The sequence below is a fragment of the Capra hircus genome, chromosome 3, assembly GCF_001704415.2.
Source record: "Capra hircus breed San Clemente chromosome 3, ASM170441v1, whole genome shotgun sequence".
Classification (NCBI taxonomy): Eukaryota; Metazoa; Chordata; class Mammalia; order Artiodactyla; family Bovidae; genus Capra; species Capra hircus.
The window spans coordinates 103,645,706-103,672,464 of record NC_030810.1 but is presented as its reverse complement, the minus strand read 5'-3'; the positions used below and the strand labels follow the sequence as shown (position 1 = coordinate 103,672,464).

At 58.1% G+C, this 26,759-nt stretch overlaps 2 protein-coding genes across 5 annotated transcripts; both read left to right on the top strand.

The window, feature by feature from the left end:
* Window positions 71–9,776, top strand: CRTC2 (CREB regulated transcription coactivator 2). 2 transcript variants are annotated; one of them, XM_018046150.1, is made up of 14 exons: window positions 71–381; window positions 3,141–3,242; window positions 3,332–3,448; window positions 4,026–4,087; window positions 4,698–4,766; window positions 4,937–5,040; window positions 5,153–5,182; window positions 5,359–5,423; window positions 5,525–5,574; window positions 5,690–5,934; window positions 6,298–6,704; window positions 8,001–8,270; window positions 8,783–8,969; window positions 9,116–9,776. In XM_018046150.1, exons 1-14 carry the CDS (start codon window positions 229–231, stop codon window positions 9,334–9,336), a joined length of 2,082 nt encoding a protein of 693 aa, XP_017901639.1. In that variant the 5' UTR covers window positions 71–228; the 3' UTR covers window positions 9,337–9,776. The 2 variants fall into 2 exon arrangements, with proteins under 2 accessions (XP_017901639.1, XP_017901640.1); XM_018046151.1 differs by lacking the exon at window positions 4,698–4,766 and having other exon boundaries at window positions 76–381; window positions 9,116–9,773.
* Window positions 11,309–25,651, top strand: DENND4B (DENN domain containing 4B). 3 transcript variants are annotated; one of them, XM_018046149.1, is made up of 28 exons: window positions 11,309–11,411; window positions 13,303–13,642; window positions 14,435–14,687; window positions 14,940–15,009; window positions 15,204–15,373; window positions 15,446–15,690; window positions 16,097–16,163; window positions 16,262–16,320; window positions 16,492–16,636; window positions 16,908–17,083; window positions 17,204–17,304; window positions 17,694–17,909; window positions 18,437–18,582; window positions 18,890–19,029; window positions 19,122–19,248; window positions 19,658–19,864; window positions 20,143–20,271; window positions 21,070–21,250; window positions 21,483–21,650; window positions 21,882–22,270; window positions 22,434–22,556; window positions 22,754–22,923; window positions 23,005–23,146; window positions 23,349–23,585; window positions 24,097–24,214; window positions 24,306–24,471; window positions 24,559–24,623; window positions 24,726–25,651. In XM_018046149.1, the coding sequence occupies exons 2-28, from the start codon at window positions 13,326–13,328 to the stop codon at window positions 24,869–24,871; spliced, it is 4,473 nt and encodes a 1,490-aa protein (XP_017901638.1). In that variant the 5' UTR covers window positions 11,309–11,411; window positions 13,303–13,325; the 3' UTR covers window positions 24,872–25,651. The 3 variants fall into 3 exon arrangements, with proteins under 3 accessions (XP_017901638.1, XP_017901637.1, XP_017901636.1); XM_018046148.1 differs by lacking the exon at window positions 11,309–11,411 and adding an exon at window positions 11,484–12,546 and having other exon boundaries at window positions 21,888–22,270; XM_018046147.1 differs by lacking the exon at window positions 11,309–11,411 and adding an exon at window positions 11,485–12,546.

The following is a 26,759-nucleotide window of genomic DNA, read 5'->3' as shown; positions in this document are numbered from 1 at the left end:
GTCCGTTTCCTCTCTCGTATTGCGTGACTGGGGCTGTTAAAGAGTCACGTAAACAAACTACAATTCCCGGCGGTCCCCGCGCGCAGCAGGTCAGGGCTAGGCTGGGGCCGGGTTCGCGGTGCTCGCTGAGGCGGCGGCGGCGGCTACGGCTGGAAGAGCCGGGCCGGGGCCCGCGGCGGAGGCCGTGGCTTGTATTGGGAGGGTGGCGGGGAGGGACGGGGGAGGAAGATGGCGACGTCGGGAGCAAACGGGCCCGGTTCGGCCACGGCCTCAGCTTCCAATCCGCGTAAGTTTAGTGAGAAGATCGCGCTGCAGAAGCAGCGTCAGGCCGAGGAGACGGCGGCCTTCGAGGAGGTGATGATGGACATCGGCTCCACCCGGGTAAGGGGCCGCCTCGGGAAGCGGGAGCCGAGCAGAGCTGTCCCAGAGCGGGGAGCCGAGAGGCGGGGCGGGGGCGGGAGCCGTAGCGAAAGAGGCGGAACGCGGCAGGGGCAGCGGGCGCCGCCGTCTGGGAGGCGCGGGTGGAGGGTCCGAGGGCAGGAAGATGGATTTTACGGGAGGAGGTAGAAACTCCTGAGAGGTTGGAGAGTTTGGGAACGACTGGGAAGGCGGAGTTAAGTGAGGCAGGAATGGACACGGAGAGGAGATGGTCCCCGAAACCCTGAGGAGTTAGGAGGTGGGTGGTCCTTGTGCATCTCTGATTGAGTTCTCTGAGGGACTCAGCATCTTCGATATTGGGTTACGGGGCGGGGTGGGGGGTTGGCCTGCTCGCCCTAGTCTGGCTTCTCTGAATTGGTGATCTCCTCTTATATGGTCTCTCTGCCTTGTTGCGCTACTCTCGGCACTTAGTGTCTCCGGGAAAGGGCCCCATGAGTGGTTTGAACTGGGTATAGTGGGGCAGGAAGTCCCCTCCTGCGTCCCGTCCCTTTGCTTCCTTTTTCAAATACTTCTTGTGGTTTCCTGACGTGAATGAAGGTGAGGTCCATTGCTCACAGACTGGTGCTTTGTATTTTGCCCTGGTCGCCTTGGAGGAGAGAGAGGGCTTTGGATCTCGAAAGGGGGTAGGTAACCAGTAAGCTATCAGTTATGTGGAACCGATGCTTTGCTGAACTTTCTAGGGAGATGGGCGTTTGGGGGGTTAGTTATGGGGTGCTTGGAGGTTCTTCTGTAGGGAGGAAATATTCATTCCTACACAGTTCCAGAAAGAAAGCATCCTGGCAGAATTGCTTCTGAAGCTACCTAGACCCCTGCCACCCCGATCTTGGTGTCTTGCTTTCCATGGCTGGATGTCAGGGAGAGGTGGGGTGGGAGTTTGCCCAGCTGGTATGCAGTCCTAATTTAGGGACACATTATTCTCAAACAGCAGGTGAGGATATTGCAGCGATCCCTCCTGGCTGGAAGTTAGAAGGAATGTAAAGCTTGATGGATGGCCGAACATGAATACCACATTTCAAAGTTCTTTCTGCTGGTCTGACTGCCTTTGATTGAATCTGTCTGTGACTGGGACTCTGGTTGTATTTGTCTGTGTGTCTCCGTTACCTCTGTTAGTCTTTTTTGTGCTTTTTTACTTTTTTTTTTTAGAGTCTCTAGAGACCATGTGTCCTAGTTTTGGGGAGTCAGAGAAAGTTAGATGGGGAAGTAAATTGTTGTGTTTGCACATAATCCCCTCTCACTGTTATGAGACTCATGATCTAACTGTTGACTGCTCCCCTTTAGGAGCTTTTGATCAAGGTGGGGCAGAGACAAGAAGGTGGGCAAGAGGCTGACCTCCAGCTGACGGCCTGAGGCCATGCCCTCTGGACTGTGACTCCAGCGGAGGAATGATGGGATCTAGGGCTAGTATGTACAAACAAAAGCTCAAAAGCTGGACCTTCTTTCTTTGTGGTGCTTCAGTCTGTCCCTTCAACTCACCTTAGCCCTGTTGGGTAACTTCTCTTCTGCACATAAAAATCCTAGGGCATACATGGTCTGTGCCCGGAGACCTAAAGCTAGAGATTAGAGACCTGGAGTTCAGCCTGTTATCTGGCCAGCTGGGAGGTCTCATCTGAGGCAGATACGGCCTGTGGGACCTATACTACTGAGAAGCTGGGGTTATCATATATATGAGTAGCGGTCCTAAAATGGACCAAAGGTCAGTATAGTGCCCACTGAACTCGCTGGACTGACCTCTTAGGACAGAGAGTCAGTTCTGATGTTGGACTATGCACAACCAGCATGAGCCATGGAAGCTCTTAGAATTTACCACCGATCAGCTGCCTTGGGTCTCCTTGTTTGGCTGGTGGCAGAGGCTGAGCCTCAGAAGGAGATGCTCATCTCTCACAGAGGGACATGAGATCTTTAGGAAGACTAAATCCATGCCAGGCTGAGGGGTGTGGTGTCTTACTCCAGTGCCAGACACCTCTCCCTGAAGTGGGGCTGAGGCCAAGGAGATAGCTCTAGGCCAGGCTGGAGTAGACTACTGCTTCTCCCACCACACACCCCCATTCTGCAGGCTCCCCTGCCTATTTAGGGGCTTTAGGACTGGGTAGAAGAATGCTTATTGGTCTCAGCTCTGTTTTTCCGGGTAGAAGAGTCATCATTTAGTTGTTCTATTTTTGGAGGCCCTGTGTAGCCTTCCTGAGGCTGGGCAAATGGCAGAGCCCAAAAGCCTGTGCCTACCCTCCAGAGCAAGAAGGAAAGAGACTGGCAGTCATGGCTCTGTGGCATCCACCTGTGACCCTTCTCTTGTCTTCCAGGTAGTCCTGTACGCATCTGGAAGGGAAAGCAGAGTTGCCTAATAGTCACTCTGCCCCAGGAATTCACCCATGTGATTAGCCTGGGGGCTCCTGGCAGCCCCTCAGGAACTCTGTTTAGGCTGATGCCAACTGGGACAGGCCCTGAGTAGAGTGTTAGGCTCTCCCTGGCCGGGTGATGCCAGGCATGAGTGATAGCATGGATGGGGGCAGCCCGCAGAAGAGCTAGGGCAGATTGTTTGTACTGGGTCTCAGTGGGTCTTCCCCCCAGCGGTGGCTTTTCTTCTGGCAGGTCTCTTGAAAGCATCAGCAATAGTAACGTGTCCTGGAGACAGGGATGGCAAACGGGGCTACAGGAGCAGTGTTCAGGACCCTCCCTGATGTTCCTGTCTGTCCTCCATGTCTCAGTTACAGGCCCAAAAGCTGCGGCTGGCGTACACAAGGAGCTCCCACTATGGTGGCTCTCTGCCCAATGTGAACCAGATTGGCTGTGGCCTAGCCGAGTTCCAGGTGAGTGGACGCTGGCTTGTGGGGTGTTGGGGGTGGAGAGCAGGCTCTCACGGGGCTTCCTCCGTTGACTTGCCTGTCTCTTTTGGCAGAGCCCCCTCCACTCCCCTCTGGATTCATCTCGGAGCACTCGACATCACGGGCTGGTGGAACGGGTGCAGCGAGATCCCCGAAGAATGGTGTCCCCGCTTCGCCGCTACCCCCGCCACATATCCTTCAGGGGCTGCACAGTCTGGCGGGCGGTGGGGTGGGGTTCCTCGGGAGCTCATGGTGGGAAAAGGGACTTGAGGTGCTGTCCAGTCCCATTTTGCAGAAGCTTCTTGACCCAGTCCCCCTGAAACGTTTGGCCCCTGTGTCAGCGCTGGCTCCCGCGACAGGGAGCTGTCCCTCCTGTGGTTGTGCCCGCCGTCTCTGGCTGGTGCTGACCTTCTTGACTTCAGCTTGCTCTTTGCTGCTAGATACACGGCTCCCTGACAACTCTTGCTAGGGTTTTGCTTCCCTCCTGCTCACATTTGTTTGTGGCTTTCAATCTCAGAGACCGTCACAACCACCTGTCTCCCCCAAAGGCTGCTTAGACATTCATCTATTTTTTCTGACTCCATTAGGCCCGATTCCCTTTTTTCTCTTCCATTCTTTGCCCTTATTTTTGCCCGTGTAGAGGAGGAGGAAAGAAAAAGGTGTTTGTTTCTTAAAACAACTCATCTGCTGCCTCCATTATTTTTCTCTTATCTGGTCTCTCTTCCACTCATCCCCTCCTCACTTTTTCCCTTAACTGGTGCTCTTCACATTGACAGCTCTCCCTATAGTCCTGCCTATTTATCTCCTCCCCCGGAGTCCAGCTGGCGGAGGTCAGTGTCCAGGGCAGGCAGGATCTCCTGCCTACTCTCTGACTTGTCTCTGGCTGGAGCTGGAGTTGGGTCTGGGCCTGCTCGGCCAGGCTTTCAGCCATACCTCCTCCCACAATGGCAGGGCTGGGAGGGGTGGGGGTAGGTGGAGTAATGGGTCAGAGTCCAGTCTTGGCCATGTTGACACGGATGGCCAAGCCTCCCTGTCCAGCCAGAGCAGGACCAATGGTAGCTGGGGTGTGTGTGTGTGAGGGGGAGGGGAGACGGGCAGGGTGGCTGGTGAAAGTGGCTGCCTCCTATCAAGAGTGGGTGCACTCAGATTCTAAACCCCTCCCCTGTCCATCTTATCCCTAATATTCATACCCAGCACATTTGCTAAGCTCTAAGATTCCTATTCAGCTTGTCCTGGCAGATAGAAGTTGAGGATTTCCAGATCTTTGTTTGTTTGTGGAGAGGGTTCACGGATCCCAAGTATCAAAAGGATCAGAAAGAAAGAGGCATGATCCTGGGTACCCAGCCCTCTTGGCTGCCCCACATTTCCCCCTCTTCCTCCAGTACCTGTCTTCTGGTCCTTGTGAGCCTTCCTCCTCATGACTTTGTTTTTCCATCCCAGGACAATGCCCTGGGGCAATTTCCCTGCAGAGAAGGGGCAGTTGTTTCGACTACCATCTGCACTTAACAGGTGATGGCCCTTGCCTTCTTTAGGCCACATCTCTCCTTATCTGTAGTTTCTGGGGCCCTGTTCCCCCACCCCACCCTGTCCCAGCCCAGCTAGTGTTTTCCCCTACTGAGCAGGGCACGAGGAGCAGGAAGACTGTCATGGGTGCCAGCTCATCTCTGTTCCCCTCACAGGACAAGCTCTGACTCTGCCCTTCACACAAGCGTGATGAACCCCAGCCCTCAGGACACTTACCCAAGCCCTGCACCCCCCAGCGTCCTGCCGAGCCGCCGTGGAGGTAAGCAGCCATGTCCCAGGGTGAGGTCAAGCCCTGGAACTTTTGTTTGAAGCAGGTAGGCAGGTGGGCACACAGTCAACTCCACCACACACAGCCACTCCATCCTTTGCAGGTTGTCTGGACGGTGAGATGGACTCCAAAGGTATGTGTTCCTCACCGCATTCGGTATGTGGGGGTACTGAATGCCAGAGAATTTCTGGGCTGGTGTTGGGGGCTTTGTTCAGAGCCAGGGAGGGGTCTCCCTCCTGCCTGCATCTGATTCCTGTCCTGCCTTACTGCCTTCTCCAACCGTCTCATCACGAGTCTTTCTCTTTCAAGTCCCTGCTATTGAGGAGAACTTGCTAGATGATAAGCACTTGTTGAAACCATGGGATGCTAAGAAGGTAGGCATGGCCCACTGTCCCTCTTCTTTCCATGGAGCAGGTCTTCAGGGTTCTCCCCTGAGCTCTGTCCTCATCTGCCACCTTCTTCCTTTTCTCCTCAGCTGTCCTCGTCCTCTTCCCGACCTCGGTCCTGTGAAGTCCCTGGAATTAAGTAAGTACTCTGTGAGGTCAGCTGAGGTGGGGAGAGCTGTAAAGGGAACTGTGGGCTGCTGGGTGCTGCTCTTTGCTGACCACTGTCCCCATTTACATCTTGTCTTCTTTCCCAGCATCTTCCCATCTCCTGACCAGCCTGCCACCGTGCCTGTCCTCCCACCTGCCATGAACACGGGAGGCTCCCTACCTGACCTCACCAACCTGCACTTTCCCCCACCGCTGCCCACCCCCCTGGACCCAGAGGAGACAGCCTATCCCAGCCTGAGTGGGGGCAGCAGTACCTCCAATTTGACCCACACCATGACCCACCTGGGCATCAGTGGGGGCCTGGCCCTGGGCCCGGGCTACGATGCGCCAGGTGAGTGGCTGTCCTGGCTGCGTGTCCCTGGAGTGCTGTCTAGCTGGAGGGACAAAGGGGTGGGAAGCTCGAGCACCTAGGATTTTCCTGTGGCTGCCCACACCCCACCCTTCATCCGTCTCCCCCCCAGTTTCCCTCACTGCAGTCGTCTGCCAGTGAGAGCTGGTGAGTGTGGCTGTTCCTCGAAAGAAGATGGAGAGCAGCCCCCAAGTGGGCAGTGCCAGTCTGATTATCAGGGACAGCGTAGGGAGGGCATTGTGTTGCCACTTTCATAGTCTGGTCACTGCTGCCCATTCCAAGCAGAAAGGGGCCCAGTTCCCATCAGTAATGTTGGCATTTCTGGTTTTTTGTCTGTGCCTACAGGACTTCATTCACCTCTCAGCCACCCCTCCTTGCAGTCTTCCCTAAGCAATCCCAACCTCCAGGCTTCCCTGAGCAGTCCTCAGCCCCAGCTCCAGGGCTCCCACAGTCACCCCTCACTGCCTGCCTCCTCCTTGGCCCGCCACGCACTGCCCAGCACCTCCCTGGGCCACCCCTCGCTCAGTGCCCCGGCCCTCTCCTCCTCCGCTTCCTCCTCTCCCGCTCCCTCTCCGGCGCTGGCGGCCGCCCCTTACCCAGCGTCTGCCCCTGGGGCTCCCCCCCGCCACCGCCGTGTGCCCCTCAGTCCCCTGAGTTTGCCCGCGGGCCCAGCCGACGCCAGAAGGTCCCAACAGCAGCTGCCCAAACAGTTTTCGCCAACAATGTCACCCACCTTGTCTTCCATCACTCAGGTATGCGTGGCTGCCTTCCCTAATGTCTGTCTTCCCCTCCTTCCTTCTTCTGCCGAGTTCTGTCCCTCCCACCCTGCTTTCTTCCAGTACCTCTTCTCCTTCACTCCTGGTGTTACCCGACCCCATCCCCTCCATCCTCTACCAGCCCTGCTTGGATCCATCTTGTTTCCTCTTGGCTTTAAGAATGCAAACCCTGGGGTGCAGCTTTCTAATTTCAAATCCTGGCCCCACCTCTTAGCATCAGTCTCCTTCGATGTTTACTTAACTCCTGTGAGCCTCAGCATCCTCATCTGTAAAGCCAGGCCAGCAATGTAAGAATCAGAGGCAATCACATGCGGGAAGTGCTCGGCACCATGCCCGGCCCAGCTGCACACTTACCAAAGGACCGCTCACCCTCGCCCTTTTCTCTCTCTTTCTGGTTCCTGTCCTTTTCTTGTCTGTCTTTTTTCTCCTGCCTCCATCCTGCCCCACTCCCTCTCCCATCTGCTCACTTTCCTTCTAGGATTTCATAGAGACTGTCAGGTGATGGATCCCAGTCCCTTCATTTTACAGACAACGACACTGGGGCCCAGAGGGAAAGTGACTTTCCCGAGTTTACACAGCATGTGAGGGAAGAGTTGGGACCAGAACCCCACATTCTTGGTTTAGGGCTTTTTCCTCGCTGCTGACGTTCTGAGCTCTTCCCTCCTCCCCTGCCCTTTCCCCCGTTCCTGCTCTCTCTGCTCCTCTTCTCCTTTCACCCTGATGCTCTCCTTTCCCCCCCTCCATTCTAGTTTCCCTTCCTCCTCTGTTGTTCTTCCCTGGAATGTGTGTTCTGTGTTCCATCTTTACGTAGGCCCCCTTTTCTGTAGGAAAGGCTAAGGCCAGGCCAGCAAGGGCTCTGCTCTCCTGGGACTTGGAGGGAGCCTAACTGCCAGCTCCTTTCACCCTCCTTCCTCTCACAGTCCCTCTGGCCTCTTCAGGGCTTTAGAACAGTTGTCAAGGTCATTGTTGTGTGATCAGTAGCTTGTGAGGTGTCTCACACGTAGTTGATTACTGATAGTAGAGTACCCCGCTTTAAGAATCGTTGACTCCTGGAGTGGATTCAGAATTATCCTTGTGTTAAGCTTATTCAGTCACTTGCATTCTGAGATGCTTTTCTGAGAGTAGTTGCACCTCAGCGATGCCCAACGGAACGCTTTTGGTTTTGTGTTGAGGAGGGCTACAACTGAAGAGGGTGAGAAGCCCTGACAAAGAGTTCCTCTTAAGGGGCACACTGAGGGGTAAGCTTCTCCCTTTTTGCTTGCCTCTCCTCAGGGCGTCCCCCTGGATACCAGTAAGCTGCCCACCGAACAGCGACTGCCTCCGTACCCATACAGCCCCCCAAGTTTGGTTCTGCCCACCCAGCAACCCACCCCAAAGCCTCTGCAGCAGCCAGGGCTGCCCTCTCAGGCCTGCTCAGTGCAGCCCTCAGGGGGCCAGCCCCCAGGCAGGCAGCTGCAGTATGGGACGCTGTACCCACCCAGCCCCAGTGAGCATGGGCAGCAGTCTTACCACCGGTCGATGAGTGACTTCAGCCTGGGGAACGTGAGTACCTGGGCCCCTAGCTCAGAAGCCGGGGAGGGGATGGAGGTGGGTCAAAAGAGCCTGAGTGGTACTGAGGGGGGCACTCTGACCTGGAACATCTAGGTGGGGAGAGCCTTCCTTCTTCTCCCTAGGTAACACGGTCCCATCAGCTTGGGGCTCCTCTCTCCCTGCGTTTGTCCCCGCTCCTGCCGCTCTGCCCCAGCTCCCTCCACGCAGCTTGCTCTTTGCTGACTGCTGCTCTGACCCATTGTCTTCCTGGCACGTGCATGCCCTGTCCCAGTAGGTACGGGGCCCTCACCTCCTCTGGGCCCGTCTTCTACTCTGTCGCTCTGCTTGTTGCCATTTCCCTCTATCTCTGCTTTTGTTCCTGCAGTGTGGGAGGTGAGGTGGGCTAGAGAGAGGTGTATGAAGATTACTGGGCAAGGTGGGTGTGTGAGCAGTGCTCGGCAAAGCCAGGCAGCAACACCCTGCTCTGAAGCCCACTTACTCCAGGCTTGTCTGTGTGTCCATAGCTGGAGCAGTTCAACATGGAGAACCCATCGACCAGCCTGGCACTGGATCCCCCTGGCTTTCCCGAAGGGCCTGGCTTCTTAGGGGGTGAGGGACCAGTGAGTGGCCCCCAGGACCCTCACGCCCTCAACCACCAGAACGTAACCCACTGTTCGCGCCACGGCTCAGGGCCTAACATCATCCTCACAGGTGAGAGGTGTGGACGGTGACTGAGGATGGGAGGAGGGCGGGATACATTGGGTGGCGCAGCAGGAGACTGGGGGGTGGGGTGGGGGGGCGGTCTTGGAAGAGTTCATGAGGCGTGGGGGCCTCACTCGTCTCTTCCGTCCACACAGGAGATGCCTCCCCAGGCTTCTCCAAGGAGATTGCAGCGGCCCTGGCTGGAGTGCCGGGCTTCGAGGTGTCAGCAGCTGGGCTGGGGCTGGGGCTGGGGCTGGAGGAGGAGCTGCGCATGGAGCCACTGGGCCTGGAGGGGCTCAGCATGCTGAGCGACCCGTGCGCCCTGCTGCCTGACCCGGCTGTGGAGGACTCGTTCCGCAGTGACCGGCTTCAGTGAGCCCACCTCAGCGCCATCCCTCTTCTCGGCCCTGTCCCTCGTCACTGTCCCTTTCCTCCCTTCCCCCGGCCAGTAGAGATGCCACTCTCTGCCCCCAGATCCTCTTTCTGACATGAACGAAGGATCCCAAGAATGAGAAAAGGCACGGGGTTTTTTTCCAGGTGGCCCCTGAATTCTGCACAAGTTGGGGGGGGACCTGGGGGACCTCAAGGGAGGGCCTAAAGCACTTGTAACTTTGAACCGTCTGTCTGGAGGTCAGAGCCTGTTGGAAAGTGGGGGGTAGAGGGGAGCCCCGGAGGCAGGGCTTGTCCGGATGCCTAGGGGTGGGCAGTGCCAGCCCCTCCTCACCACTCTTTCCCTTACAGTGGAGGAGAGAGCCAGAGTGGATATTATTTTTTATTAAATATATTATATGTTAATAAAAAAATCCTATTAAACCCTTGGTGTGGTTGGCTCCTATTTGGGATATGGCTGGGGATCAGGGGAGTTCTTGGGGACATGAGTCTTTTTGCCTGCTATGCTTTTTTTTTTTTTTTTTAATTTGGCTGTGCCAAGCCTTAGTTGCAGCATGTGGGATCTTCATTGCATTCAGGGCATGTGGGATCTAGTTCCCTGATCAGGGATCAAACCTGGGCATTGGGAGCATGGAGTCTTACCCACTGGAACACCAGGGAAGTCCCCTATTATGCATTTTGCATCTTCTCAACACCATGTGGTTTGTGGAGGGGCCCCCCAAAGTCTCAGAATTTGTACTCAGCACGGGACATAGGGCTGCAGGCTGGGTGCAGGCCCCGTGGCAGCACAGGTGCCTTCTCACTTGTCCAGGGCCTTGCTGTGGCATCAGAGGACAGGGGCTTTGACTGCTGCTGCTCTTCCTCAAACCTGAGACCCTGGCAGTGAGTCAGGAGGTGAGAAGGTGACTGCTGGTTGAGCTCTCAGCTCTGGATATTTCTGGTAGAATGACCCCACCCCTCCCCAGGCATATCTGGCCCCAGTGCTAAGGCTTCCAAGGAGAGAGGATTTAAAAACTACAGAGGCCAGATAGTAAGCCTAGAGGACCTGGAAGTTCGATATGCTGGGCCAGCCTCCGACCCAACGCTTCTCATTCTCATTCTGCCCCTCACCGTGCATGAATTCACTTCACCCTCCCACTCTTCACTCATTCAGAGGCTTGAGTGCCAGCTAACCTGTTTTGATGGTTTCCTCTTTTTGGCTTGAGTTGCTAGTCCTCCGACCCTCTGAGCTTCTGCCCGCTTTCCCTCACACAGCACAGAATAGTGCCGCTCCTCCACTACCTCTGCCTCGGCTACTTGCCCACAGCCCACAGTCCTGGCTTCTCCGCTTCCTCTTTCCAAAACTTGTCATTTTCAAAAATGAGAACTGAGAACTTCTGGCTTAGGCTGGAAGGCAATGCAGTGTGCCCTAAACCTGGAAGTAGAAGCAGCCATCTGGGTCTCCGCACACTAGACTTTCAGGGCCTTCACCCAAGCAGGCAAGCCACATTTGAGTAGGCTCGAGGGCGGGACGAGAGCACGCCTCGGACTTCAGGGGCCGCCTAGGGTCAGTGTCCGGCAATGGCTCGGTGGTGGGAAGCTCCCTGGGTGCAAGGGGCCCTCCCAGCCGCCAGGGGTCGCGCTGCAGGCGGTCGGGCGCTGGGCAGGCGCGGCCAGGGTCACGGCCGCCGGCCGGGGAGGGGGGGTGGGGGGAGCGGCGGCGCCCGTGGTCCCGGAGGGGGGGGTTGGGGGGAGCGGAGAAAGCGGGGCGCGCGGAGAAGCACCGGGCCCTCAGCGCGGCAGGAGCCTGGGGGACCGCGCGGCGCGAGCGAGCGGCGCGGCAGCACAGTCCCCGCGTGGCGCAGCGCGGCGGGGACGCTGGGATCGCCCGGATCTCCCTCCAAGGCGCCCTGCGCCCCGGCGCCCTCGGCCGCCTCTTCCTCCTTCATTCGCCGTCCCGGCGGGAGCGGCGCCCGAGTTGGGAGCGCCATGTCCGGGGCCGGGTAGCCTCGCCGTCCGCCGGCCCGCCTTCCGAGCCACCCGCCCGCGGGCCGGCCGGCCGGGGAGTCGCGGGGCAGGCAGGTAGGGGCTGGACCGGGCGGGGCAACGGGCGGAGAAGGGAGGGAGGGAGCGCGGGCGGGGCGGGGGCTCTCCCCAGCTGTTCCCTGGCGCTGCACATCTGGTTCCGGTTCCTCTCTCCTGGGGAAGTGAAAGTGGAGGGGAGGGCGCAGTCTGGAGTTAGCTAGCTGTGCCCGGCGCCCTGCACCCCTCCTGCTCCCGCGGGTCGCGAGCCTGAGCACCCCTCCCTCCCGCTCCGGTCACGCGGCGGCCGGCGCTGCTGCCGTCACGTCCCCGGCCGCCTGCGCGTCCGCTCCTCTCTGCCCTCCTGCTCCTTCCTCAGCCTCCTCCCGCGCGGCGCGCCCTTTGCCCCAACGCGAACTTCCCGCTGTCTGGCTCGTGGGCGCCGGGACCCGGAGTGGTGTCCCTGCCCCTTGCGTTCCCTAGGGAGAAAGGGCTGCCTTCCTGCAGGGCTCTTCCCTAGCTTGGTGAGGAGAGGCCCGGCTGCGCAGGTCCTGCCGATGGGAGCCACTCGCCCCTCAGCTGGTTTCACCTCGTGGCTCCTGCCTGCTGCTCGGGGCAGAGGACATAGGGCTCCCATTCGCCTTCAGTGGACGAGGCACGGGGCTGGGTCCCAGAGCTAAATCAGGAGGCTGACGCTGACTCCTGGCTTCACCTCGCGGATGTGGAGACTAAATTTAGCTGGAGTTGGTGTATGTGTGAGTGACCAGAGGCCAGGTTAAGGAGAGCCAGCTTGGGTCCATGAGATTCCCTTGCCCCCTCTTCTCTGGGCAAGGGTGGGAGGTTAAGTAGGACTGTACATCCTGGATCTAATCTGAGCTGCCTCTGCCTTGCTCCGGGTCCTTAGGCTAAAAAGCTTCCAACTTGGAATGATGCTGTGTTGGCACCTTCTGACAATACCCCCCCCTCCTCCGCACACCCTCACCAGCACCACACACACACCCATAGGCTGACTTCCGCCGAGCTGCAGCTTCCCCTCCACTGTTTCAGGAAGTCACCTCCCTTCCCCTCTGAAGCAGCCCCCACGCCTCCAGTCCTCTGCTGCAAGCCACCCACCAAGCTGTTTCCCAGCTTCTGCACTCAGGGCACCCCGGGACCCTTGATGCTCCTACTCCCGGGGGTTGGGCCATGGAGGCAGGTGAGAAGAGTTACTGAGAAGCCGCTGTGGGCCTGTTTCCGTCTCTGGGCTTCATGGAGGGCTTGGGGATGGTGGGGACTGTCTCCCACAGCTTCTTTGGACTTAACTGAGGATACCTAAGGATCCTGGAGGTTGGAGGGCACTGATTTTTTTTTTTTTGGTTAGGTTACTGGAGCTAGGTTAGGAAAAAGGACACTCAAGTCTGGTGAAAAGACACTTAAAGCCTGGGTTTTGTGGGTTCCTCACAAAAACCTAGAGGTGGGCGCTTTAAGAATATTAGCTGGCTCATGAGATTCTTAGAATGTCAACTAGAGTAAGAAGGCCAGAAATCTATAAAAAGACTGTAATGTTGGCCTGATGTCACGGCCAGAATGAATGTTATTGTAGGCCATTACAGAAAGGATTGTGATCTCTGTTATGTTAGGGAGTGAAGAGGGCTGGGGTCTTTAAAAGGGATACGAAAACCATGTGATGTCAGAACCCAGAGCCTAGGTTAGCTGTGTGCAGTGGGTTCTTTGGAAAGAGGGCTGGTACCTCCAAGAGGGAGGGTCCTGGTCTCTTTAAGGAGCTGTGGTGGGCTGTTAGGGCCTGGTGATGTCACAGGCGGGAGAGTTCAGGATTGGCTGGCCACTGATCCTGCTTTTCCTTGAAAGTACTAGGAAGAGGAGGGAAGCAAAAGGGAGACTCCCTGGTTGCTGGTTGCCATGGCAACACAAACCTTCCTTGCTTCATCTCTCCCCCACTTGACCATTCCAGATGCAGTGAGTGAGGGGGGGGCCATGGCGGAGGAGCGGCCCCCCCGGCTGGTGGATTACTTCGTGATAGCTGGACTTGCAGGGAACGGAGCACCCATCCCTGAGGAAACGTGGATTCCTGAACCCAGTGGGCCCCTGCGCCCTCCCCGGCCAGCTGAGCCCATCACAGATGTGGCAGTCATCGCTAGGGCCCTGGGCGAGGAGGTGCCCCAGGGCTACACATGCATCCAGGCTTCTGCTGGAGGCCACCCCTTGGAACTCAGCGCTGGGCTCCTAGGTGGAACTCAGCCCGTCATCTGCTACCGGAGGGGGCGTGACAAGCCCCCCCTCGTTGAGCTGGGGTGTGTTCACTTACCTACCCCTGCTGGCACCAGGGGAGGCTGGGCGATCTGGGGTGAGGCAGGGAGAGGTAGGGGTATGGGATGAGGGATGTTCAGTGGGAATGGCAAGAGAGTGGTCCTGAGGCCAGGGAGAAGAGCCTGAAGCTGTGTGTACTTAGTCCTCACAAAGATTTGGGTGTGTGTACTAGTGCTGCTACTTGCTAGCTCTGTGACCTTTGGCAGGTTATTGAGCCCCTCTGGGTCTATTTCCTCAGCTGTAATTTGGGGAAAATAATACCTCCTCATAGGGTAGTTGAGATGAAATTGACATGAAATGAGATCATCCATATAAGGGACTTAGCACAGAGTCAGTAAATGGTAGCTTTTCTTCTTGGTATTTATTATTGAGCGCTGAGAGCCATGGAAGGCCTGAGGTATTGTTACTGATCAAGAAGTAGAGCCTAGGGATTTCTCTGGTGGTCCAGGGACTAAGACTCAGCACTCCCGGTGCCGAGGGCCTGGGTTCGATTCCTGGTCAGGGCACTAGATCCCACATGCCATAACTAAAGATCCCGAGTGCTGCAACTGAGACCTGGAGCAGCCAAATAAATGAATATTAAAAAAAAAAAAAAAATTGAGCCACGGGCAGAGAGGGGCGCAGGATTCTGGAGGGCAGGTTCAGCAAGAAGTGGGCCCTGGTGTCGGTGTTCGACTAGGCTGAGTAGGTAGGACTAGGAAGGCAGATCTAGCAAGACTGGGGGCTTTCTCCTCTGTTGTGGACTTCTGACATCTCTCTCTGTTCTCTGTGCCCAGGGTGTTGTATGAGGGGAAAGAACGTCCCAAGCCTGGCTTCCAAGTGCTAGATACGACACCCTACAGCCACTCAGCCAACCTGGCCCCTCCGGGCCCTGGGCACCCCCGCACCTACCTCACTTACCGGCGGGCAGCAGAGGGGGCAGGGCTGCATGCCCTGGGCATCACTGACCTCTGCCTGGTACTGCCCAGCAAGGGCGAGGGCACTCCTCATACTTACTGCCGATTGCCCCGCAACCTCAACCCTGGCATGGTGAGTGGGGCCCTGGGCCAGGAGCCAAGACTTATGTCCTCTCCATGTAAGGGGTGGACACTGGGCACACAGGGCATCCGAGGACCAAGGCCTCTAGCGGCTGGGGTGGGTCCAGAGGTGTGACACTGGTCTTGGGGGACTGGGATTAACAGGCATTGTAAAGACAAAGACCATTTAGGGGTGGTGGAGAAAATCACCCCTCAGAACCTCTGTTAGCTGTGTGTCTGCTTGTCTCTTGCCGTTTTGGGGCAGTGGGGCCCAGCAGTGTACCTGTGCTACAAGGTGGGCCTGGCCAAGGCCAACACGCTGGTGTATGAGGCAGGTGAGTAGCCCGTCTCTGGTCCCTCGACCCTCTGCGTCCCTCTGCCCTGGTGCCTCTCGGCGGGTACCTTCAGTGTCCACAGAACTCACCTCCCCTTTGCCACATGGCCCTTCTCTGGGATCCCCTGGTTCTTTCCCCCGGTGTCTGATGGACCCTACTCCTTTTGGGGACCCCCCACTCTGCCGGGGGTGCAGAGCTGCTGGGCCGCTACCCAGAGGAGGACAATGAGGCGTTCCCGCTGCCCGAGTCAGTGCCCGTCTTCTGCCTGCCCATGGGGGCCACTATCGAGTGCTGGCCTGCCCAGACCAAGTACCCCGTGCCCGTCTTCTCCACCTTTGTGCTCACGGGTGCAGCTGGTGATAAGGTGGGTGTGTGGAGTGTGGTCAGGGGTCTGGGCTCCGCGGGGCCCACCTGACTGCCCTTCTGCCCCTGCCAGGTGTACGGTGCTGCCCTGCAGTTCTACGAGGCGTTCCCGAGGGCCAGGCTGTCGGAGCGGCAGGCTCGGGCCCTGGGCCTGCTGAGCGCTGTGGAGCGGGGCCGGGCACTGGGGGGCCGGGCTGTGCGCAGCCGCCGCGCCATTGCTGTGCTGTCCCGCTGGCCTGCCTTCCCGGCCTTCCGCGCCTTCCTCACCTTCCTCTACCGCTACTCCGTCTCGGGACCCCACCGTCTGCCCCTGGAAGCGTGAGCATGGGGCTTCCCCGATGCTGGGAAGGGTTAGGAGGCCAGGAGGAATGGAGGAGAGGACGATGGAGCTGGGGGGGCGGGGGCGCAGAGGAGTCGGGGACGAGGCTGTAGGTGTGGCTGGAGAGCTGGCCCAATGCAGGAGTGCCCCTGGCTGAAGGGGCGAGTGGGGCCTGAGACCCAGGCTACACTTGCTTAGCCAAGTCCTGGCCAGGGCCTGTGCACACCCAGAGGGATCTCTCCTGCTGTGCATCAGTGCTGTGCATGGTGGCAGCTCCCGTGGCTGGTGGCAGTCTTGAGGTAGAGCTCAGGGAGGAGCAAGGTCCCTGGGGACAGGTGGAGGAGAGCAAAGGCGCTGAACGGACAGCCTGGAGCCTGCCTCTGACTGTGTCCCTCTCTCCCCCAGGCACATCTCCCACTTCATTCACAATGTTCCCTTCCCTTCCCCACAGAGACCCCGCATCCTGGTGCAGGTGAGGGCTGGGGCTGAGGGAAGAATTCTCCCCTGCAGGGGGAGAATGGGCAGGGGCTAGTCTTCACCATCCTGACCTGTGGCTCTTCTGCCTCTCAGATGTCTCCCTATGACAACCTGCTCCTCTGCCAGCCTGTATCCTCACCCCTGCCCCTCAGGTATATGCTCAGGTTGGGGGGCAGGGCTGTGATGACCAGGGGTGGGGTGGGTGCCAGGCAAGTGGGCACTGGTGTAGAGGGCTGTGCAGGCTGGGCCCAGGTGGTGTCTGTGCCCAGCGATGAGGGAAGGGCCTCCTGCTGACTCTTCCCCCACCTGGGCATTGCCCCCAGTGGTGCCAGCTTCCTGCAGCTGCTGCAGACCCTGGGCCCGGAGCTGGCCATCACGCTGCTGCTCGCTGTGCTCACGGAGCACAAGCTGCTAGTCCACTCGCTGCGGCCCGACCTGCTCACCAGCGTCTGCGAGGCCCTTGTCTCTGTGAGTGCCACTCTGCCCGGCCTGCCTTACCCAGAGTGTTCTTTCTTGTGCCCTAGTCCCTGCCTGGATTCTCCTTACTTTTCCTTTCTTGAGGAGGCTTCCTCAGTCTCATCCTTGGGCATGGCCTACAGGGTGTACAGCTTCGGTCAGGAGCTTTTCTTTGGAGCTCAACTCCAGCAGCTTGTCACAAGCACCACTGGTCAAGGTCCATGCCCCTCTTCTGCTGCCTCCCTGCGCCCTGCTCACTGGCCCTCATCCCCCAATGCTTTAGATGACCTTCCCGCTGCACTGGCAGTGCCCCTACATTCCGCTGTGCCCACTGGTGCTGGCAGATGTGCTGAGTGCCCCCGTGCCCTTCATCGTGGGTATCCACTCCAGCTACTTCGATCTGCATGACCCACCTGTGGATGTCATCTGTGTGGATCTTGATACCAACACGCTCTTCCAGTAAGAGGGCTGGGTCTTTTCTGGGGGTTTTGAGGATGGGCACAGAAGAGGGCTGGTCAAAGGAGCCTCAGGGAAAACAAGAAACCCCATCACCCTTTCTTCCTTCTGTTTATCTCACAGGACTGAGGAGAAGAAGCCCCTCTCCCCTCGGACCCTACCCCGCAGGCCCTACAAGGTTCTGCTGGCCACACTGACCCACCTCTACCAGCAGCTGGGCCAGAGTAAGGAGCCTGGGGGGAGGCTGGACACCTTTATCGACCTTTAACCTCTGGTCTGGGGAGACCTGTGGAGAGCCGGACCTTACCTGGGGAGGTTAGAAGCACTGGGCTCTCACTGGGTGGGAGTGAGAGGAATTCAAGTTCAAGGTAGAGGCTAAGGCATATGTCACATTAAATTCCTGAATCTGTCAGGAAGGTTGGGCTTGCCACCGGGGCGGCTTGCAACTGTTACCGAAAGGTAACTTTTAGTTGCTGTTGGTACTAGGTCTGTTAGGAGCTGGCAGTGGTGGGGGGCAGCAGGTGGTAGGGTTGCAACCTGACTTCTGTGGGGAGCAGGGTTGAGCAAGCCCTATGGGTGCTGGCCCTGATGCTCAGGCTGCCCTGGTCCCCAGCATATACTGGCCCCGAGGAGGAGGCCTCCCTGGAATTCCTGCTGACGGACTATGAGGCAGTGTGTGGCCGCCGGGCCCGGCTAGAGCGTGAGGTCCAGGGAGCCTTCCTCCGCTTCATGGCCTGCCTGCTCAAGGGCTACCGGGACTTCCTGCGCCCACTCACCCAGGCCCCCTCTGAGGGGTCTCGTGATGTCGACAACCTCTTCTTCCTGCAAGGTAAAGGCGACCTGTCCTTGCTTGGGGAAGGTATCGTGGGACAGGTGACCAGGGGCTGGGCTCCGTGGGGAAGTCAGAGGGCATGCGAAATCACACAGTTACTTGTTTCTAAACTCAGCTGGCATTTTTGTGGTCACCAGCTTTGAGCTATGTGCTCTTCTGGGCCTGGTGAGGGGATAAGGGTACAAAGATGAATCAGCTGTGGCACCAGCCTCCGGGAAGCCCAGGGCTTGGTGGGAACACAATGACACCTGTGGTAAGCCAGCCCAAGGGCGAAAGTCTCCTCTTGGTGACTCCCCAGTCTGAGGCCCTCGATGCCCAAGGATAAAAGGGAAGGATGCCATGGGACCATGGTGCTGGGGCAGCTGAGCTGGTCAGCTTGGCGGGTAGGGCCAGAGGGGCCAGAGAGGATGGCTTTTATGGCCTTGGGCGCCAAGTTGGCGGGGAGCCAAGACAAGGGTTCAGAAGCGGGTGGCTGTGGTAGAGCCCCCAGTGACCACCCTCTTGGCCCCCTTCTCACCCATCAGGCTTCCTCAAGTCCCGAGAACGTTCCAGCCACAAGCTGTACTCCCAGCTGCTACACACGCAGATGTTCTCCCAGTTCATTGAGGAATGCTCCTTTGGCTCTGCTCGGCACGCTGCCCTCGAATTCTTTGACTCTTGTGTCGACAAGGTATTGGGATCATCCCTTCTTTTTGTGCCCTCTGCTCCGCTCTCGGCTCTGTCACCCCAGATATAAACACTGTCTCACACGTGGTGAGGCTGGTGCCCCCGTGCAGCGCACACAACTGGCCTCATAGACACACTGTCTCCCTGCCCCTCTCTCGTCCCCTGGCTTTATCTCCAGGGCCCTGACAGAGTCTGGGCCCATTACCTGCTTCCCCATGGCTGTGCTTTCCTGGGAGATGCCGTCTTCTGGATCCCTGGCCCTGCTCTGTGCCCACTGTCTGGATGTCCCCTTTCTTACCATCCTGCTTCAGGTCCACCCAGAGCAGGAGAAGCCTGAGCCCACGCCCCTGGTGGAGCTGGAGGAGCTGTCGGGCAGTGAGCTCACCGTGTTTATCACGCCTCCCGAGGAGCCGCCAGCGCCAGAGGGCAGTGAATCCACTCCTCAGTACTGGTGAGTACCTCCCGCCCCCTCTCTTGCTCTGAGGCCTGATCAGCTGACTTAGTACCAACTGCTCTCCATATGGCCTCTCTCCGCCCCTCCAGTTATGATGGGTTCCCCGAGCTACAGGCTGAGCTGTTCGAGTCTCCTCAAGAACAAGCCGGGGCTCTGCCTGTGCCAGGCCCATCCCGCAGCGCCCCCAGCAGTCCTGCCCCTCGCCGTACCAAACAGGTAACCAGCAGGTGGGCCCCCTAGAGGCATCTGACTCAGGCCAGGACTGCTGCTTCAGTTTCTTCATCTGTAAAATGGGTATAACAGTACTTACCCATAAAGTTGTTGGGAGGTTTCAACATGTCTAGCACAAAGAAGAAACACGAACCATCAGTGTTGTTACCGTTGTCGTCGTCCTCATCTTCATTTTCTGAGGACTCCGGAAATCCAGGGGCTTGCTGCCTCTGCGAGGACACCTGCCCACACTCAAGCTAAGCATCTGTGCTTGGGAATCCAGGGCTGTGGGCACTGTCCCTGCCACCCCCTCAGCACACAGACCCTTTCTCAGGGCAGGTGCTGCTTCTCCCACACTGTTTCAAGACCTGCCCTGGCATCATTCTCACCCAGGTGTGTCCCCCGCCCTCTTTAGGAGATGAAGGTGGCGCAGCGGATGGCACAGAAGTCAGCAGCTGTGCCTGAGCTGTGGGCCCGGTGCCTGCTGGGCCACTGCTACGGGCTGTGGTTCTTGTGTCTGCCTGCCTACGTGCGCTCGGCGCCCTCCCGGGTGCGGGCACTGCAGACGGCCTACCAGGTGCTGCGCCAGATGGAGAGCCGCAAGGTGGTGCTGCCTGACGAGGTGGGTGCCCGGGCCCAGTACCAGGGGCTGGTGCAGCCCCGGGGGCCGCAGCCGACGGGGAACATGGGCCCAAGTCCAGGAGCTGGGCAGGTGCTCCGTCGTGTTCACTGAATTAGTGAGCGTGTTCAGGTTGTCGCAGCGGGGACTGCGGGGTGGCAGGGTCCGCAGGAAGGGAGGTGGCTCTGTGAGGACTGGGGAGGCTGGAGGTGGGCGCTCACTGAGGCTTGAGGACTGGGGCCGAGAGCAAGCCCACCTCATCCCGCGTGTCTCCGGCCCAGGTGTGTTACCGCGTGCTGATGCAGCTGTGCTCGCACTACGGGCAGCCTGTGCTATCCGTGCGGGTCATGCTGGACATGCGGCGGGCGGGCATTGTGCCCAACACCATCACCTACGGCTACTATAACAAGGTGCCCAGTCACTCGCCTTTGGGGTGGGCGGTGGGATGGTGGCAGGGGTATGTGGGGCGGGCGCTGTTCCCCGACACCTGTGGCTTTCCCCTCCCCGTGGAGATCGGGCCCGTACAGTCCAACAGGGTCCTGCGGCCACTGTCCCACAGAGCTCCTCTAGTGCCTCGGCACCTGGGCTGCTTTGAGTCTCACCCACAGCAGTCCTGGCAAGCAGGTTAGGAAAGTACCGCCACCTCCCAGGAATAGCTGATCATGGGAGCCAGGATGCCAGGCTCTGCTCCAAAGACAGCATCCACGTAAAACCATCCTACCTTTCCCACAGCTCCTTGAAGTGGAATGATTCTCGTCCCCATCTTACAGATGAGGCTATGAGGTTGCAGGGGGTTAGTAACTTGTCCAAGGTACCACAGTAAGTTAGGGAGTTAGGACACACACAGGCATATCGTTTCCTGAATTCAGGCCCTTCACCATGACGCTAAACTATTTCCTGTTTTTAGATGAGGAGACTAATGGCCAAAACAAATGAACTGATGTCTTCAAAGCCCACAGTTTATAAACAGCAGTCTGCAGACAGGTTGTCTCCACCGTTTCTGACTTCCTCCAGAACCTCCTGGGTGGCCACCGCCAGCTCTCTGTTCTGGGCTCTTGTTCCTGGCTGAGCCCTTGGCAGGACAATCATAGGCAGGATGTCTGGAGGGAAAGGTGGTCGCTGGGCCCCCAGGTCAGGCAGTCAGCATCTAGCTGAGGCCCAGGGTATGCAGACAGGCTGTCTGCATGGGTGAACACTGTGCTTGGCAGGCTGTGCTGGAAAGCAAGTGGCCGTCTGGCACACCGGGTGGGCGCCTGCGCTGGGCCAAGCTCCGGAACGTGGTCCTGGGGGCTGCTCAGTTCCGCCAGCCCTTGCGAGAACAGCGGCAGCGGCAGCAGAAGCAGGAGGAGGTGGAGACAGCAGCCCAAGAGGCAGGCAGCTCGCAGACAGGTGGGTAGGGCCTGGCGACACAGGCGGGGACAGGCATGGAGAGCTGGGCTGGTCCAGTGGCTGACAGTCAGTGCGCTGAGGACAGGTAGACTACCCTTGGCAGCCAACAAAAGACAAGAGATTCCGCCTGGGAGAAGCCTTGCAGACCCAGGTCCCCGTGAGGAGCTCTGTTTTGGAGCTGGGGGCCAGGTTTCCAGCTGGCTGTCTTTTGACCCCTCCCTGCCTTCTGCAGAGCCCTATTTGGAGCGCCCCTCCCCAACCCGCCCCCTTCAGCGCCAGACTACCTGGGCCGGGCGAAGCCTGCGGGACCCCGCCTCACCTATGGGACGCCTGGTGAAGAGCGGCAGCCTGGGTAGTGCCCGAGGGGCACAGCCCACCGTGGAGGCTGGTGTGGCCCACAGTGAGTGCCCTCATCCCACACCCCACCCCTTGGCCCATCAGCTACCCTAACCACTTTCCAGGTGGAGGGGTGGTGCTCTGTGGCAGGTACTGTAGGCTCTGGGGGAATCTTGCCCAGACTGTCATCATGGTGGGGGCTGTGGTGCCAGATTGCATAGCCAGGAATTGTGTTTACTCAGGTCCCAAGGAGGGCCTGGACTCCCATCTTCCCTGATTCTTTTCTGCCTTGCAGTGATAGAGGCCTTGGGGGTCCTGGAACCCCGGGGATCACCCATTCCCTGGCATGATGGAAGCCTCTCAGACCTGAGCCTGACCGGGGAAGAGTCAGCACCTGGAGGCAGCCCAGGGGACTCAGGCTCAGCCCTGAGTACCCAGTCCACTGAAACCCTGGAAGGGCCAAGTGGGCGGGTGCCCAAGGCTGGTGGGCGTCAGGATGAGGCCAGCACCCCCCGAAGAGGGCTGGGTGCCCGCCTCCAACAGCTGCTCACTCCTTCTCGCCGCCCCCCCACCTCTCGAGCCCCCCCGTCTGAGCTGCCCCCTGACCTGCCTCCCTCAGCCCGTCGCAGCCCCATGGACAGCCTTCTGCGCCCCCGAGAGCGCCCTGGATCCACTGCATCCGAGGTAACCACTAAGGGCAGGCTCCAGACACTTCAGCACTTGGAGGCCTGGGGAGGGGCTGCGAACCTGCAGTGCCCAGAAGTGGGCCTTGAAGGGTGGCTGAGCCAGCTTCCTGGATAAAGAGCAGCATGGGGTTGGCTGACTGTGCTTTCTCTCATAATGGCAGAGCTCAGCCTCTCTGGGCAGTGAGTGGGACCTCTCAGAATCTTCTCTCAGCAGCGTGAGCCTTCGCCGTTCCTCAGAGCGCCTCAGTGACACCCCTGGATCCTTCCAGCCACCTTCCCTGGAAGTGAGGATAACCCCTCCCACACAGACTGCTGGAGCTCACATATATACCACACCCAAGGCACCCTGTCAGAGGCAGGGGCTGGCGGGAGGCGGGAGGAGGCTGGGCTGGGCTGTGGAGGTTCAAGCCTGGGTAAGGAGCAGGGGCTCCTGAGCTCTGAGGCCAAAATGGGCCTGCTTCCTGGGGCCTTTCACCTGCAGATTCTGCTGTCTAGCTGCTCACTGTGCCGTGCCTGTGACTCCCTGGTGTATGATGAGGAGATCATGGCTGGCTGGGCGCCTGACGACTCCAACCTCAACACCACCTGTCCGTTCTGCGCCTGCCCCTTTGTGCCCCTGCTCAGCGTCCAGACCCTTGATTCCCGACCCAGGTGCCCAAAGATGGGCAGGGGCTGCGGGTGCGGCAGGGTGGCAGAGGCCTGAGGGCTAACCTTCCCGCCATCTCCTTGCAGTGCCCCCAGCCCCAAGCCTGCCCCTGCTGGTGCCAGTGGCAGCAGCGACGCTCCTGTCCCCGGGGGCCCAGGCCCTGTGCTCAGTGACCGCAGGCTTTGCCTAGCCCTGGATGAGCCACAGCTCTGCAACGGACACACGGGGGTAAGGGCTGGGCCAGAACCCAGCTGAGTGTGTGTGTGTGTGTTGCCCTGTGGGTAGCCCCAGTGATGCTGAGGAGAGATGGGTACAGAGGGCAAGGGGCGTCCCAGAAGCTGCTGGATGTGGTGGCTCAGTGGGAAGCAGGGCTCTGAGGATGGGGCTGTGGTATATCCCCTCCCCTTCCCTCCCGCTTTGTGCCTGACAGAGTGCCTCCCGGCGTGTTGAGAGTGGGGCATGGGCGTATCTCAGCCCCCTCGTGCTGCGGAAGGAGCTGGAGTCACTGGTCGAGAACGAGGGCAGTGAGGTGCTGGCATTGCCTGAGTTGCCTGCTGCTCACCCCATCATCTTCTGGAACCTTCTGTGGTATTTCCAGCGGCTGCGCCTGCCCAGCATTCTGCCGTGCTTGGTGCTGGCCTCCTGTGATGGGCCCCCGCCGCCCCAGGTCAGTGCGCAGACACAGTCCCTGCCCCCTCGTCTCCTAGCTGTTTCTCAGTCCCCTGTGTCCTTGGCGCTATAGGCAGAGCACAGGTTTGGAGTTGCTTATACCTGGTTGACTCCTGGCCATTTCACTTCACTTCTCTGAGCTTCAGTCTCCTCATCTGTAAGATGGCATAACTGCCCCCTCTCTGGGCTGTTGTTAGGCACCTAGTGTAGTGCCTGTTACCCCAGTACTAATTCGTTAATGTTCGTCTATTCATCACTCTGCTCATTGCACCAATATTTATTGGGCACTTTTTAGGTTCCAGGCAGAGTTTTAGGCACTAGGGATGCAGCAGATTACAAAACAAAGTCCTTGCTCTCAGAGAACTTGCATTCCCATGGGGAACAAGAGTTTCTCTCTTCTCTTTAGCTGTGCCCGGTAATGTCCCTGTCCCTTGGAATAGCACCTGTCCATTTCCCGCCCTCTGCCTCCCATGCTATGAGCCTGTCTCCTTTATCTTGGCCCCCTGCAGGCCCCAGCTCCTTGGACAATGCCTGATCCAGCGTCCGTGCAGGTGCGGCTGCTGTGGGACGTCCTGACCCCTGATCCCGATAGCTGCCCACCTCTCTATGTACTCTGGAGGGTCCACAGTGAGTCTCATATTTGGCTCAGAATGGGAAGGAGTAGGTCCTGTGCTTAGAGGGCTCAATAAGCTTGGTTACCTTCTTTTCTTCCACCCAGGCCAGATCCCACAGCGGGTGGTATGGCCAGGTCCAGTACCTGCATCCCTTAGCCTGGCGTTGTTGGAATCGGTGCTGCGCCACGTCGGTCTCAACGAGGTGCACAAGGCTATAGGGCTCCTGCTAGAAACTCTAGGGCCCCCTCCCACTGGCCTGCACCTGCAAAGGTATCACGTTCCCATCCGAGAGGTCCTGGGTCTGTTGCGGGCTCCTTCCTGCCTTATCTCACTTACACCCTTTTGACTCCACTCCAGGGGCATCTACCGTGAGATCTTATTCCTGACATTGGCTGCTCTGGGCAAGGACCACATGGATATAGGTGAGGGAACAGGCAGTGGGCTGAGGGGTTTAGATCTAGGGCCAGGTGTGGGAGGCTGGGGATTGACCTAACATACTGACCTACCTCCACCCTCTTCCCTAGTGGCCTTCGACAAGAAGTACAAATCCGCCTTTAACAAGCTGGCCAGCAGCATGGGCAAGGAGGAGCTGAGGCAGCGGCGGGCACAGATGCCTACCCCAAAGGCCATTGATTGCCGGAAATGTTTCGGAGCGCCTCTGGAATGCTAGGGACCCTTAAGCTTCCTTCTCCAGTCTGGGCTGAGGAGGTGAGGGAGGAAGGATTCTAGAGAACACCTGCTTCTCTGTTTCCTTCCGAGTTGGGAATAGGCTAGGAAGCATGCCCAGCCATAGGCTCTGAGTGGGGGCAGTGGGACCCACTGTTACCAAAAGTCACAATTTCCCATCTCCAGCCTGCCCTCTATGCTCATGCTGATGTTGGAGGAGGCCTGGGGGTAGCTGGCACATCTCTGTTCCATCCCATCCTATACCAGGAACTCCCCTCCAGGGTACCCACAGATCTGCACTGCCCTGGCCATTTTATAAGTTTTTGTTTTAAAAAACAACTAGAAAGATACACAGCTACTGAGCCTTTGCCCTGAACGGGAGGGAGGGATGTCATTTCCCACCAGAGATGGTCCCTTTCCCCTAGAATTGCCGAAGGAGCCTAAGGCTCTCTATGCCTTTCTACCTTAGTGTTTGTATTTTAAGTTATTTATTCTGGAGCCACAGCCCCCTTGCTTAGGAGGTTCTTATGGACAGTAAGAGAGAGAAGGGAAATGGGGCTCCATGGTCCAGTGGTTTGTAGCTCCTTGAAAGTCAGGAGTTGGAAGCTAGAGGAGTCCCAAGCTCCCCTTAGGAAAAATTGGTGCCCCTCTAGTCCTAATCCTTCTTGTCCACTCCATCTTGGGGAATGCCTCACACACCCAAGGCCCTGACTGTGCAATAAGGATTGTTCCTTGTGAAGTTTTGTTGGATGTAAATATAGTAAAAGCTGCTTCTGTCTTTTTTCTTCTGCCTCCTGTTCTCTGGGATAAAGGTGGGGGATACCGCTGTTTTTCTCCTGGCTGCACATCCTTCTCTCCACCTTTTCATCCCTTGCTGCCTTTGGGCACACACTACTTTCCCTGACCAGGTCTGGTGCTGGTCCCTTGGGGCACAGGGAGTCTCAGAGCAGGAGAGGGGTGAATCCGGTGCTGGCTATGGTGGTGCCAGTCTGTGTGGTACTTCCGGCCCTCCCACACAATCACCTCCTTGTCCCTCATCTGTACCCCACACAAAGGCTCCATTCTCTGGGGGCCCTGAGCTCATCTCTGCCTTCTTTCCTCTCCCCCATATCCCCCCTCCCAACTTCTCCAGTACCTCCACAGGGATGACAACCCTCTCCCCAGTCACTGGTGTTGGCCACGCTTACATATCCTGGGAGCTGCTCTAACTGCAGGCAGTACTCTTCCAACCAGGGTCTCAGCCTGGGGACAGCACTAGGAGGACAAGAGCAAGGATTGAGGAGCTCACTACATGTGGGCATCAGGCAGCCAGGCACTACTCTAACCCTTTTGGCCCCACTTGGAGTTCTCCCTTTTTTTCCTATATAATGAAATAAACACAGGAAACAACTCCTAACAGAGCTGCAAAATCAATTACCAAAGGGAATTAACCAGCAAAACAAAAATGCCTTGGGGAAGGAGTGTCAGTGGAGGAAATAACTTACATGCGCCCCTAGTGCAAATTCCTGGGGGTGGATATCAGTGGATGAAGATAGCAGTGCTACTGAATTCTGGGACCCTCAGGCCAGAGGATGCTTTCCCATCCTGTCTGGAGCACTGTCCTAAAGGAGCTGCCAAGGAAAGGAGGAGGGGCTTAGGAAATGCCATCTGTTTTTGTCAGGGACTACTAGAAGATGACTTCTTCAAAGGGGAACCTTCACATTGCCCCAGGTTCTGATTAGATCTCACTACCTAGGGTCAAACTTTCCCTGTATCATCCCTAACAACCTGCAAGGGAGCAACTGCCTTCCTGAAAGCATAAGTTTCTGGTGAGCATAGCATGCCCAGCCATGCACTGAGCTGTCTGGAATTACAGAGAGAATTTCAGGGCTCAGTCCCTACCTTACTAGAGC

What these genes read in the sequence shown, in the direction of transcription:
- DENND4B (XM_018046147.1), top strand. An exon ending in CACGCTGGTGTATGAGGCAG is followed by an intron (nt 15,010 to 15,203) that starts GTGAGTAGCCCG and finishes CCGGGGGTGCAG; the next exon opens with AGCTGCTGGGCCGCTACCCA. An exon ending in TCTGCAACGGACACACGGGG is followed by an intron (nt 23,147 to 23,348) that starts GTAAGGGCTGGG and finishes TGTGCCTGACAG; the next exon opens with AGTGCCTCCCGGCGTGTTGA.
- CRTC2 (XM_018046150.1), top strand. Translation starts at nt 229, where the DNA reads ATGGCGACGTCGGGAGCAAACGGGCCCGGTTCGGCCACGGCCTCAGCT. An exon ending in TGGACATCGGCTCCACCCGG is followed by an intron (nt 382 to 3,140) that starts GTAAGGGGCCGC and finishes TCCATGTCTCAG; the next exon opens with TTACAGGCCCAAAAGCTGCG. An exon ending in TGTGAAGTCCCTGGAATTAA is followed by an intron (nt 5,575 to 5,689) that starts GTAAGTACTCTG and finishes CTTCTTTCCCAG; the next exon opens with CATCTTCCCATCTCCTGACC.